This window comes from Miniopterus schreibersii (genome assembly GCF_964146895.1).
Source record: "Miniopterus schreibersii genome assembly, chromosome: 7".
Taxonomy (NCBI): domain Eukaryota; kingdom Metazoa; phylum Chordata; class Mammalia; order Chiroptera; family Miniopteridae; genus Miniopterus; species Miniopterus schreibersii.
In genome coordinates, this window is record NC_138108.1 from 2,371,582 (window position 1) to 2,384,853 (window position 13,272).

At 54.5% G+C, this 13,272-nt stretch overlaps 1 protein-coding gene across 1 annotated transcript in view; it reads left to right on the forward strand.

The window, feature by feature from the left end:
• Positions 1 to 13,039, forward strand: part of ASB18 (ankyrin repeat and SOCS box containing 18) — a gene marked incomplete at its 5' end in the record, with an annotated part of 34,132 nt that extends 21,093 nt beyond the window's left edge. The window contains 3 exons of the mRNA XM_081141770.1: positions 654 to 1,155; positions 11,036 to 11,149; positions 11,970 to 13,039. Of these exons, the coding sequence (XP_080997896.1) occupies positions 654 to 1,155; positions 11,036 to 11,149; positions 11,970 to 12,155 (802 nt within the window). The 3' untranslated portion in view covers positions 12,156 to 13,039. The remainder of the gene's footprint in view (positions 1 to 653; positions 1,156 to 11,035; positions 11,150 to 11,969) is intronic.
• Positions 13,040 to 13,272: the final 233 nt, after the last annotated feature.

The following is a 13,272-nucleotide window of genomic DNA, read 5'->3' on the forward strand; positions in this document are numbered from 1 at the left end:
AGCTAAAGGCACAGTCTGTTCCAGGAGGGTCCGGTTGAAACGAAGGCCGCCCCACAGTTCGGTGTCGCTGAGAAAGAGCCTGGCGTCCGAGGGACCCTCCTTGGAGCTGTGACTGCCGGCCCTCAACTGCCAGTGTGACAGCCCGGGAGCTGGTGCCCGGCACCTCCCGAAGAGCTCCAGGTGGTTACGGATTATTGTGGTTTCACCTCTATGCTAGATGCTTTTAAAAATATATCTTTATCGATTTCAGAGAGAGGAAGGGAGAGGGAGAGAGAAGCACCAACGATGAGAGTCATTGACCGGCTGCCTCCTGCAGGCCCCCGACTGGGGATCGAGGCCTGTGGCCTCACCGGAGTCGAACCCCGAACTCCTGGGTCCCAGGTCGACGCTCACCCACTGAGCCCCGCCGGCCGGGGTGCGCCAGGTTCGCGGGGAACCCTCCCAGCTCCGCCCACCGTGCAGTGGCCGTGGGCCTGGTACCCCCGTGGTTTTGCCAGATCTTTTTTTTCCCAGCTGAGTTTAAACTCGGCTCCCCTTGCTCCCCAGGGAGCCCACGGGCACCGCGGGGTGTCGGGGGCCCCCTAAACGGCCGCCGGGCAGCGGCGGGCGGGCGGCGGGCTGCGCGCGGGGTACCCAGGCCCGGCCTCCCGCAGGTGCGCGCGGGCGCTGCTGGCCCACGGCGCGTCGGTGCATCGCGCGGGCGGCGCGGGCCTGGACACGCCGCTGCACGTGGCGGCGCAGCGCGGCCTGGACGAGCACGCGCGCCTCTACCTGGGCCACGGCGCGCGCGTGGACGCGAGGAACGGCCGCGGCGAGACGGCCCTGAGCGCGGCCTGCGGCGCGGCGGTGCCGCCCGAGGCGCAGGAGCGCGGCCTCCGCCTGTGCGCGCGGCTGCTGGACGCCGGGGCGGCGCCGGACGCGCGCGACCGGGACGAGCGCAGCCCGCTGCACAAGGCCTGCGCCCACGCGCGCCCCGGGCTGGCGCTGCTGCTGCTGCGGCGCGGCGCCGACGCCTCCGCGCGCGACTACGGGGGCGCCGCGCCCCTGGCCCACGCGCTGCAGGCGGCCGCCCGCGCGCCCCGCGCGCCCCACGGCACGGTGCAGGCGCTGCTCAACCACGGCTCCCCCGGCGTGTGGCCCGACGCCTTCCCCAAGGTAAGAGGCGTGGGGGACCTCCCACCCCCAGCTTTGCATGCGGCGCTTGTGGCACTGCCAGGGGGCTGGGCACCCCCTGGGCGCGCGCGAGGCTGCAGGCTCCGCTTCCCCGGCTGTGGGGGGGAGATGCTGCGCTCCCGACAGCTCCCCGGTGAGGCCCAGGCCGCTGGTCTTGGGACCACACTTGGAGGCGCCGGGGCCCCGGAGTGTCCAGTCCCTAGAAATAAAAAAGAGCTTGAGGCACCCCGGGGACTCCACACCCTTTTATTCGGATGACGCTGTCGTGGCTTAAATTATTTCGGCAGCTCATCTGGTCTGTTGTAATTTTCAAAACAATGAAAATGGATTGCTTATGGCATCCGGCGCTTGATCTGAAATGAAATACCCAACCTTGTTGGTGAGATTAATGACACGTTTGCGGATTCCCCTCATTCGGGCCTCACGCGTCCCTGTGAAATGCCAGGCAGGTGGGGTCCTCCTCCTGCCCGCGTTCCCGCCAGGTGAGGTGACTTGTCCCGGGGTCAGGGCCGTGGTGGGACCTCAACCCCGCTTTGCAGCCTTGGCTCTGAGCAGCTTGTCGCCTTCCCCACGTATCAGACGCGGCCTGAAATAATAAAGAGGAAGGATAGTGATTTCCCATCAGAGAAAAATACTCAGAAGACGGGAAATTTTCCAAAAGTCCCCAAAATATTGGTTGGAACAAGGGATTGTCTTCCTCAAAAAGATTTCACTGAAGGGAAGTCATCCCTTAGATGTAAAACCGGGTGTGCTTACTCTAAAAAGAGCCCCGGCCCCCCACACACACAGTCACCAAGCAGAGGCCGGACACGTGCTTCAGCCTGACGGGTTTTGAACAAGCAGTAAGGCTGTTATCCAAAAAGAACAGTGTTCTTGACGGTCTGAAACAGTGCAATTCACACATCGCTCTCAGATGCTAACTCTGCCTGGTAGACGCATGCGGAGGGCAGTCTGTCTGTAAAGACACAGGTGAAAAGTGGAAAATCCGCCCAAACAGCTCCCCGAGCGTTTCCTTGACAGACACTGTGACAGGCGCCTTGCGCTCACTCTCCCGCTGCTCTGAGCGGTTCTCACGTGGCGCTAACGCAGTCGGTGGCTCCCGGGCGGCGGGCCCTAGGAAGGGAGAAATGCCAGCAGTTTTATATTCTATAACGCTTACCTGTTAGGGTCCTAATTTACATTTTAGCATGTCCCAGGATTAGCAGGATTAGCCCATCAACCCGTAACTTGGAAACAAGGCCCCCGCCCACTGCCCCTCCAGGTCACCCGGGTTTGCCTTAAACCAAGGTACACATGTCAGCCGTCGTCATATGAAACTGTGTAAGGAAGGAGAGAGAGACAGGGTTTATGTGATGGGCCACCAGTGAAAAATATCTGGAGCAAACTATTATTATTATTATTATTTAGAAATTCAGGTAGTTTTTTTTAAATGTTTTTATTGCTTTTTAGAGAGGGAGAGAGAGGGAAACATCGATGATCGGCTGCCTCCTGCATGCCCCTTATTGGGGATCAAGCCTGAAACCCCGGCATGTCCCCTGACTGGGAATCGAACCAGCGACCGCTTGGTGCATGGGGTGACGCTCAACTGCTGAGCCACACTGGCCAGGCTGGGCAAATTATTTTAAAGAAAATAAAGGTCAGTGCATTTCAGTGGTGCCTAGAAATAATCCTCTGTTGGCCTTGAACTCATTCGGTTTGAGTGATTTTTGCCCAGTCTTCCAGTCTTAGGTGCAGCCCCATGGCACCTTTCCTGGAGGCAGGGCCTCTAACCTGACCTCTGTCTCCATCCAGGGCTGTGGGAAGTGCCCTACCTTGACCTTGACCTTGACATGCAGGGCAGGCAGGGCCCAGTGCCTCCCCCTCTGGGTCTCCAGGGGCCCTACCCCGTGTCAGCCACACAGGAACGGAGCATGGTCAGTGGAGGTGCAGCTGGGTTTAGGTTTGGGGGCACCACTTCCTATAGCGGGGGTCAGAAGGCCATGAGAGGTGTTCATCACCTAGAATGCCAGTGGACCTCCCAGCAGCTGCAGAAGGAACTGGAGTTTCCTTGACATGCGCAGGGCCGGCCCCTGCACCCCTCAGTCAGTGTTGAAAGAACGGATTTTCCAGCAACTCCAGGGCGGGGCGCTTGCCATTAAATCCGTGGAAATGGGGGTCTGAATTCTTTGTGCTGAGGTCAACAGCACCTCGAGGGAGTGTCCGTGGCACTCCTGGGCAGGAGCAGGGTGCGGGCGGAAGGCATTCACCATACTGAGCGGCCACTGAGCAGGGCTACGAGTGGCTGTGACGCTGGAGCCTGGGCCCGGGACAACCAGGGCAAACACTCTCCAAATCCGGCCACAGTGTCGTCCTCCACCTGGGCCACCTGCGTGTGCCACCAGGGAGGGGGTCTCACCACCCACGAGGCATCAAAGGCACAGGCCAGCTCTGCTCAGCAGCCCCTGGAGCACGCGGCGAACGGGCTGAACCTGGCCACAAAGATCCGCCGCAGGTGAGCCCGCGCGCCCCGGCGACGCGGACACACAGGCTCCGAATGTCGCAGCGCACGCGGTCCGTGGGCAGCAGCCGCGCTTGAAGTAGATGTAAAGAGACACCCACGGAGCTCAGAATTACCGAGGCAAAAGGTTTCACAGCGAGCTTATGACATAAATCACAGCCCCCTCCTGCCCAGACAAAGGCGCCATCGCCGCAGCGGGCGGCTCCGAGCTCCGTGCGCGCCGAGGACGGTGCCAGGCGGCGAGAATCAAAGCCCTGCCGCCGCCTGGGGAGCGGGCGTGTTGACAGTGCCGGGCCTTTCTGCCTGGCCGACCTCGGTTAGCGCCAGAGCCAGGGGTGGGCGCGAGGGCGGGCAGAGGGCAGGTTTGAATTCAGGAAGGTGTCAGCACAAGTGGGGCGGCCTGGAGGAGAGCAGGCAGGAGGGCAGCGAAACTCATGCAGTGCCCATCCGAGCTGGCTCTGCCACGGCCACGGCCACGGCCACCCACCGAGCTTGCGGGTTGGATGCTGCGTCCGGAATAAGGGCTTTGCTCTGGGGTCTCTCTCCTGCCCTCGCCTGGAAGCTGGATTCACGCAGCGATAATGAAGCCCCACGTTATTCTCAACCTGAGTCTGAAAGTCTTTGGAGAGCGCATTTTGGGCTGGAGCCACAGGGGGTGGGGACGGGCCAATCCCGCCCTGAGACGGGACAGGACCTCCCAGTGTCAGAAGCTGGAAAGGAGCAGCCACCGGACAGAAGCCCTCGGCCTAGGACCGCTCTCTCCGGCCTCTCCCATGGGCGTTTGTTCGGGAACCACCCGGACTCACCACTCAGATGCAGTGATGAGCCTTATTTGTCCCTGGATATATAAAGAGGCCCCCTTCCCAGAGCACTTTCCATTTGCAGCCAGCTCCCGTGGTTAACGCACCCTGGTTCTTCCAACCCTGCTCCTTATCTTGCGCAATTTCCCAAAGACGCTCCGTTACCCACAGGGCAGGGACCAGCAGCTCCTAGAGGAAATGTGGGCGCTGGAGGCGGTGAATAGTCACTCACGCTTGCCCACGACTGGGGGGAGCGCAGAATAACACCAGCGTCGTTCTGTTTCCCCAAAACCCACACAGGCCACGCCTCCCACGGGCATCCCTGAGCGTTTGGTTAGTCATTCAACAAACACGCCTAAGGAGCTGCGACGCCCAGGGCTGGAGTTAGTGTGGAGCAGGGGCGCACGTGTTTCCGGCCCTCGATGGACCGCCCCTCAGGAGGGCGAGGCAGCCGCTCACACCCCTGTGCAGAGCAGAGCAAAGACCCTCCACATCCTGAAAGGGCCAAATAAGGTGCCTGGCCTACTAGCTCGGGGGGTGGTCACAGGCTCCCCCAGGCTCGTGCTGAGTGAGCCCAGGTCTGAGGGCTGAAGCCTTAGCTGTGTGAAGAGGGGAGGAAAGGCCATTCCAGGCAAAGGGAACGGTCCAGGCAAATGTCCTGGGGCAGAAGGCGAATGGCCACGCGTGCCGTCAGAGATGACCCAGGGGCTGGAGAGGAAACCGCAGGAGGGAGGGGGTTGAGGCAGGGCCCTCGTTAAGGGTTGAGCCTTTGTCGGGAGAACAATGGGAACCTATGACATCATGCTAAGCGGAGCGGTGACGTAATCAAATGAGCATTTGGGGTGATTTTCCTATTCAGGTGTGGAGAGCGTGCTGGGGTAGGGCTGGTGAGGACCACAGGCTGGTGGCCGTCCGGGCGAGGCTGCAGAGAGAGGGGCGGAGGGGGCTCATGGCAAGAAGGGCAGCTTCTAGAAGCATCTGCGCAGCTCTGGTCTTGCCTCACCTCCTGGGTGTTGACTGTGTTGAAAATCTGGACGTCGTTTCCCTGTTTTCGCTTTACCCAATTACGGAATTCGGTGAGGTGGCTTCACGCTGATCCCGTGACACCGGGTTTTTAGGGGGCGAAGGCTGGGGTAGCAATAGTCAAAACCCAGGGCTGCATTTCCTGTCTCCCCAGAGCTGCGCTCCCCCTGTCCCCAGGGGAGGCGGGGGCAGCGATCATAAACGGCGAGCCTCTGTTTTCCTTCCTCGTTTTATTTCTCCGTCTACATCTAGAGCAATGTGCCTGTGTGATTTTTTTCCCCTTAATTTTCTTTCTGCCGCCTCATTAGCCGGAGAGAGTGGCGTGGACCCTAATGACATCAGCCTGTCAGGGTAATGTGGCAGCCGCTCTCCGCAGACAGCGAGGAGGCAGCCGAGGTTTTTAAACTGTGTTGGCGTAAAAATAATGAAGGCAGCCAGCTGCCTGGCAAACACGGGGGGCACTGCGCTGAGGGCGTGGGGAGGGCCCGGAGGCCCCAGGGAGGTGGAACCGAGGAGAGACAGGAAATGAATTCCCAGAGACAGGCAATAAGGCTTTGTCACAGTCTGCGGCCCAGGGGGGCCGGGAAGGGGTGCTTTTGCCCGGGGAGGGGGGGCTGGGAGTGCTCGGTGCTGCAGCAGCCACTGGGTAGCATTTAATGTTTCGCGGGAAGAAGTGAGCGGGCCGATGGGAGGGTCGCTGGACGCCGGGGAGCCCGAGGAAGGCCACAGGAAGCAAGCATTGCCTAGGACTCCATCTATATGTAACCCAACTGGATCTGGGGGTCCAGCGCAAGCCCTCATCTTAGCGGCGTGCTTTCTCCCAGCACCAGAGAGGACGGTTGACGTCAGAGACCGTGTGCTCCGGGAACTGGGATGTTAGTGGTGGCTGAGTCAGCCAGAAGTGTCGACATGTCAGGAGCACACTGGGGGGGTGGGGGGGTACAGGATACACCCCGTCTCAAACCCATAAATGACAGAAAGGATGGAATTACCACCACTGGACTCATCTAATAGTTTGGAGTATGGGGACGTCACCCCCAGTGTCCGAAGGACCACTGTTAGAAGATATTCACAAAGGAATGAAAATCGGGCTGGACTCGGATTTCTCTGCTGCAAAATTATCCTAAGACAATGAAATGCCGTCTACAGATCTTTAAAGGAAAAGACTGGACTGGAGGATTCTGGGCTCAGTCAGGACGGCTTTCCTGCTGATGTTGGGAGAGAGACGCGTGTAGCTATCAAGACATAAGACAAGGCTTCTTAGTGCATTTTTTAAAAAACCAAAAACCATACTTCTATTTGTTCGACTTATTTATTCAACAAATATTTATTGAGTGGACAGATGAGAAACACAGTATCCCTGCCCTCATGGAGCTTACATTCTAATGGGGAAGGCAGTGAGCCTAATAAATAGCCCAACAGAGTGACAAGGACTCTGTCGAGAAGGGCGAGAGGCAGCTGCAGCGTTAGGCGGGGTCATTAGGGCGGGTGGCCACTAAATAAAGACTGGAGAGGTGGGGCATCAGCTCTGCAGGTGTCTGAGGTTGGAACCGCCCAGCAGACGAGCAGCCGGTCTAAGGCCCTGAGCCTGGAGTGGGCCTGACCTGCATGCGGACAACACTCTTCATGATCCGACCCTGCTCTTCTCTCCAGTCTCAGGCCCCATCATTCCCCATGTCCCTGCCCCAGCCAACAGGTTCTGGTTCTTTTTACCTTCCAGGTTTGGAAAATGTGTTCTCCACCGAAAACACTCTTGCCCCCAGAGCTCCGCATACCTTTTATCAGCCCTGCCCTGTAATCACGTCTTAGCTTGAATGTCCCTTCTTCCAGAAGTCTTTCCCTGAGCAACTCACCACCCACTGTGAGCCCAGGTCTGAGTTAGCTTCCATTTCTAGCACCTGGTGATCCCCCACCATGGGGCTGTGGCACCTGCATGCTATTGTTAGTGTTGGGATTGTATTGTTGGGACTTTAAGGTCCTAACACACTCCTGGCATCCTGTAGGAGCTTGGTAAATGTATGTGGAATGAATGGCTTAGTGGACAGGCGGTAAGCACACAACCCAGTTAAAAGAGAGACAACTTAAATAATTGTAAGGCATGTTGTAAAACTAATGCAAATACCAAAATTATTTCCAAAGGAGATATAAATAGTAAAATAAATAGATAGAGGGACACACCTACCAGGCTCCTGCCCCCTGCCTTGCTGGGTTTGGCCAGTGCAGTCTCTCTGCAGCAGGAGGGAGGGAAGGCGAGTGAGGTCAGAGGATCTCCTTGTCTGCTTCAGGCTGCTGTGTGTCCCTACCAAGGATCACTGACCCAGTAGGACAGCCCATTCCATCTCCACCCTCTGGCCGAGGAATGGAAACAGTGCTGCCACCAGCTCCGCTCTAATGCACTGTCCCTGGTAGGTCGTCCGCACTCACACTGGGCTGAGCAGCCCCTCTATCAGTAAACATCCCTGAAATCATCCTGTGTGAGACATGCCATCTATTTCTTACTAGAATCCTGACTGATACACATGCAATGCTAAATTTCTGTAAAACCAAGATTGTTTCCCCGGAAAATATAGATTAACAAAATTGATTCAAGAAGAAATGAAAACAAACTGTGCTGCTAACCAGGGAAGAAACTGAAAATATTAAATTATTACCTGCAAGTAAATGACTGGCTTAGACAATGTCAAGTGTAAGATCGATCGTGCCTTCGTAACTCAATAATTATCTACTTTTTAAAACCTTTCAGAGTATTAAAAAGATAGAAATTTTCTCAGATAGTTTTACATAAACTATCAGTTTTAACATAAACTGATATTAAAACCTGACAAAAATAGCTCAAAAAAGAAAAACTATTAACCAAATTTAGTTATTACAAGAGATGTAAAAATCTTAGTAAATTAAATTGGCCATTATATTTAGAATAGCCAAATAAAGTCTCTTTTATGAAAGCAAAAGTGGGTCAATACTGGAAAATCTTTTGTATCAACTTGGTTTTAAAAAGGCAAAAAAATCCTGAAATTTGTAGTAACCTAGGAATAGAAAGATGTTTCCTTAAGTTAGAACAGAGTGTCTATCTGAATCTAATCTCCAAGATTATATTTGTTGTGAAACATTAGAGACAATCCTGCTAAAATTAAGAATAAGATAATGCCTACTGTCAATATTGTTTGACATTGAACTTTGAAACTCTAGCCAATGTAACAAGACAAGAAAAATAAATAAGACATACTAAGAGTGAGGAAGAGAAAATACCATTATCTACAAAAATGATTGTCTACCTGAAAAATAACCTTCATAAATACAGTGTACTTACAAATCAATGAAAAAAATGAACACACTATAGAAAAAAAAATGAGCAAAAGACGTAACCTAGCAATTCAGAAAAGAAGAAACACAAATGGTCAACCACGACAGGTGTAAATATTCCACATCGTACTTATCAAATTTAGATAATTAGATGGTTTGGGTAGAGAGAAGGGCACTTTCATACTCGATTCTTCAAGTAGTGTACCAATTTACACACTCATAATTTGACAATATGCTTTAAAAGCTTTAACATGTACCTACCCTTTAGCCCTGCACTTCTACTTCCAGGAATTCAGTGTAGAAAGAGGATAGAATTATTACCTAAACTGGGTGGAGACAGCAAGAGATAGAATTATGTTTAAGAATATTCACTGTTTATAATATCAACTTACGGTAGTTAATCCCCTGAATACATGATGATCCATTAAAAAAATAGACTATTATATGACCACTAAAATGATGCCCATTTATAATTTTTGTTCACAATTTATTTGGAGTAGACAGAAATCAAGTTTCAAAATAATATGCAAAGTATCAGCCCATTTTTGTTACATATGTTAATGTTTTGTCTAAATGCATAAAACATCAGTATACACAAAACATTAATAAGGCTTATCTCTGAACAAAGAAATGTGAACTTTTTATTTTGTTTTTCTGCTTTTTAAAGGGGTTTTAGATGGGAAGGAACCTGGACGGGCTATAAAGGAAGCAGCCACACTGAGTGACTTAAATACCTTTTCCTGTTTAATCTGTGCTCAGGGAGCCCAGGGAGCATGGTGCAGGCCAGGCTCAGCTACCAGCTCTGACTCCTGTCTGCTGTAGGTATTTGCTGCCTGGTCTTAGAAAAATCGCTTAAACTTGGTTTTCTCAACCGGAAAATACAAAGAACAATTTTATGACACTTGGTAAATCTCAAGCCTCAAAAACAGAGACTTATGAGCTTCCTACCCCTCCCCAAGATCAACTCTGAATGTGATGGAGCATCCAAGTCCAGCTACTCACAGAAAACAGAGGAGGGGCAGCAGGTTCCCAAACCCACAGGCACACAACCCGCGAAATCCCAGCAGTGAGAAACTCTACAGGACAGGCAACCTGGTCTCGTCAACAAATAACTCTCAAGAAACAAAAAAGAAAGATCTAAGGCTACATTGTATCCACTAACCTCACTTGTGTCTACTTGATACTAAGAAAGTCTTGTTGCCCTAACTGGTTTGACTCAGTGGTTAGAGCATCGGCCTGGGGACCGAAGGGTCTTGGGTTCGATTCTGACCAAGGGCATGTACCTGGGTTGCAGGCTCGATTCCCAGCCCCGCTCAGGGCACGTGCGGAGGCAACCAATCGATGTGTCTCTCCCATATCAATGTTTCTCTTTCTCTCTCTGTCTCTCCCTTCCACTCTCTGGAAAGCAACTGAATCAATGGAAAAAATATCCTCAGGAAAGGATTTAAAGAAAAAAAAAAAAAAGCCTTGTTAATTTCTCTGGTGCTATAGAGAGTGATACTGTGTTGATGTTTCTTTTAAAGGGTCCTTTAGGAATATTTGCAGGTGAAGCGACAGAATACATTGAATTTGCTTTAAGATCATATTAGAGAGAGGGGCTGCGAGTGTGGATGGGCAGGATTTGCCACAGGTTGATGGTGGGTAGGTGGGGGTTTATCATACTGTTGGGTCCCGTTTTGTGTCCATTCAATTTCTCTGTAACAAAAAACAACACACACACACGTTTATTTTTTAAAAGTAAAGTGTTCCCATCTTTATGATGAAGCTGATGAATTTTAAATATGCCAATAATAAAGCAAGGGTCCTTTGACAGTGGGGGCTGTGAAAATAAAAGGGAAAGGCCAAGTGGAGAGGAAACTCAACAGCAGAGCAATTTGTCTTCGCCAGTGTCCTGACCTATTAGAAAGCTGAGGTGAGACGCTGGGAACAGCTCCCAGCGGAGCCTGGTCGCCGCTCTCTGAGCGGCTCTCCCGAGCCACCCGCATGCTCCTGGAAGCTGAGGGCTGAGCGCTTTGCCCAGATCTTCACGATGCCCACTGCCGCCTTGTGCCTATCTGCGAGCTAACTCCTGAGGCCCCGCAACAGCCCCATGGTCCTGTCACTGTGATCACCACTGCTCCCAAGGACAGTGGCGCCACCGAGAGGAGTGGGGTGCAAACCCACCTCCATACCCCCGCCCTTTCCTCACTGGGACCCCAAGCCCAGTCAACCTGAACTTGGCCTCCCCACCTCCGACCAGGTGCTGAAGGCCTGCGCGTCGGCCCCCGCGGTCATCGAGGTGCTGTTCAACGCCTACCCTCAGCTCCACGTGCCAGCGTCCTGGCGGGACTTGATTCCCGAAGAGGTGTATCAGGTGAGGGAGCCGCCTTCCTTCCCGGTCAGTGCAGGACTGTCTGTTTCTGTTTGTCTGTCATTTCCAGGTGGGGATCGAGCATCTGGAGGAGGAAAGGAGGCCTCAGGGCACGTTTCGGCGCCTTTGTTTCCTTCGGGGGGGGGGGGGGGGGGCTCAGCAACTGCGCAGCCAAGAGCCCGCGTTGTAGTCGGGGTGCTGGCCAGAGGGATGACAAGGGTGGGCATCGAGCACCTGAGTCCCCAGGCTCTGGCTCCTGTGTGTCGGCTCCGTCCTCCGACCCAGGGCAGCTGCGGGCACCATGGCCACACCCAGCAAATTCGGCAGCTAAGAGAGAGCGAGCATTTTTCCAGAAGCCTCTAGAAAATTCCCCCTTGTGTTTTGTTTTTTTTTTTAATATATTTTTATTGATTTCAGAGACAAGAAGGGAAGAGGGAGAGAGAGAGAGAAACATCAATGATGAGAGGCATTGACCGGCTGCCCCCTGCACCCCCCTTGCTGTGTGGCCCCCGCATGTGCCCTGACTGGGAATCAAGCCCCCGTCACCTGGATCATAGTTGATGCTCAACCGCTGAGCCTCATGGCTGGGCTCCCCTCCTGTTTCGTCCGCTCGAGTCCTTGCTTATCACTGAGCAGCAAAGGGGGCGCTGGCAGAGGGGCGGGCACAGCAGGATCCGAGGAAGCTCCCGACGCCGGCTGGGCCAGGGCAGGCCCCCCGGTGGAGGGTGGGGGCCCTGGAGAGGCCCCCGGTGGGTGTCTCCCAGCGGGAGACCGGGGTGCGGCCCCACGGGCACACTCTGACGCCGCCCCCCTTCCTTTCCAGGAGCACCAGCCCTTCTACCGGTCGCTCTTTGCCACGGCCGGCCGCCCGCGCCGCCTGGGGCACCTCTGCCGCTGCGCCATCCGCAGACGGTTGGGCAAAAGGTGCTCCCGCCTGGTGCCCCGGCTGCCCTTGCCCGCTGCCCTGCAAAGCTACCTCCTCTTGGAGCCAGAGGGCGTTTTGCACTGAAAACTGGAGCATTAGGACTTGTTCTTGGCCTCGTCTTTGCCCTTCCGCGGAGGCTGGGCGTGAGGAGAGCGCCCTGGGGGGGGGGCTTCCCTCTGGCGATGCCCAGGCCTGCCTGAGCTGCGGGTCCACCTGGGAATGCGGTGGCCTTAAGCCCCCTTACTGCCTCTCGGGATTCTTGTGAGGATGAAAGCTGTGACTGTCACGGTACTTGGATCAGAAAGGGCCTCTCCACAGAGGTTGAGCTAAAAGATGTACCTGTTTTTCAAGGTTTGTCTCCTGCCCCCAGTGGGTCAGCTGCATGCACACGGCCCGCAGGCCTCAGGCCCTCTGCCTCCTGGACAGTGCCCCCTCCTCCTGGAGCCTGGCCACCTGGGAAGACTGTCCCCAAAACATGACGGCCGTGCACACTGAGGGAGGACACTTGCTTCCATGATTAAAGCCCCCTCCCAGGAGCCCACCGCTGCTCCCCAGCACAGGGTGGCTGGGGGCTCCCCAGAAGGACACTGGAGGGGCTAGGAGCCAGACATTTTACCCCATGGGAGCCTCCTGTCTGATATTTTCACCAAACCCAAGTGATCCAGCTCCAACGCATGGCCCAGGAAGCCACGGGTAGAGAGAGGTTGCCAACGCGCTGGCCCCCCCCGCCCCCTCCCGCCACCCCCTCCCTCCCGCCTTAGGAAACAGTTTGCTTGTTGTCTGAAATGCATTAGGCTTTAGATGTGTTCCGGGGGTCCTAGAACAAAGTAGAGCTCTTTGAAAACATGTTCACTTTATATTTCTAAAAATCTGATGCATAATGACCCATTATTGGTTTTTCAGAATTGAATTATGCTAGCAATTTGCTTTATTAATCAAAAAATAAAATAACCCAAAATTGTGCTGTTTCGATGACTGTGCCTGACTGCTCTGTGCTGCGTGTTCTAGGGAGTTCTCAGGCTAAAGGGACTCACGTTCAGTTCCGTAGATAAGAGGAGGGGGGTGGGGGAGGGGAGGAGAAAGACGAGACCAAGAGGAGGGGTGAGGAAGGGGGGGCAGTGGGAGGGAGGAGGTAAAGCTCCAGGAGACATGCCCCTCAGATGCCAGAATCCCCCGGCTGGCGTCGTTCCCAGTGAACAGC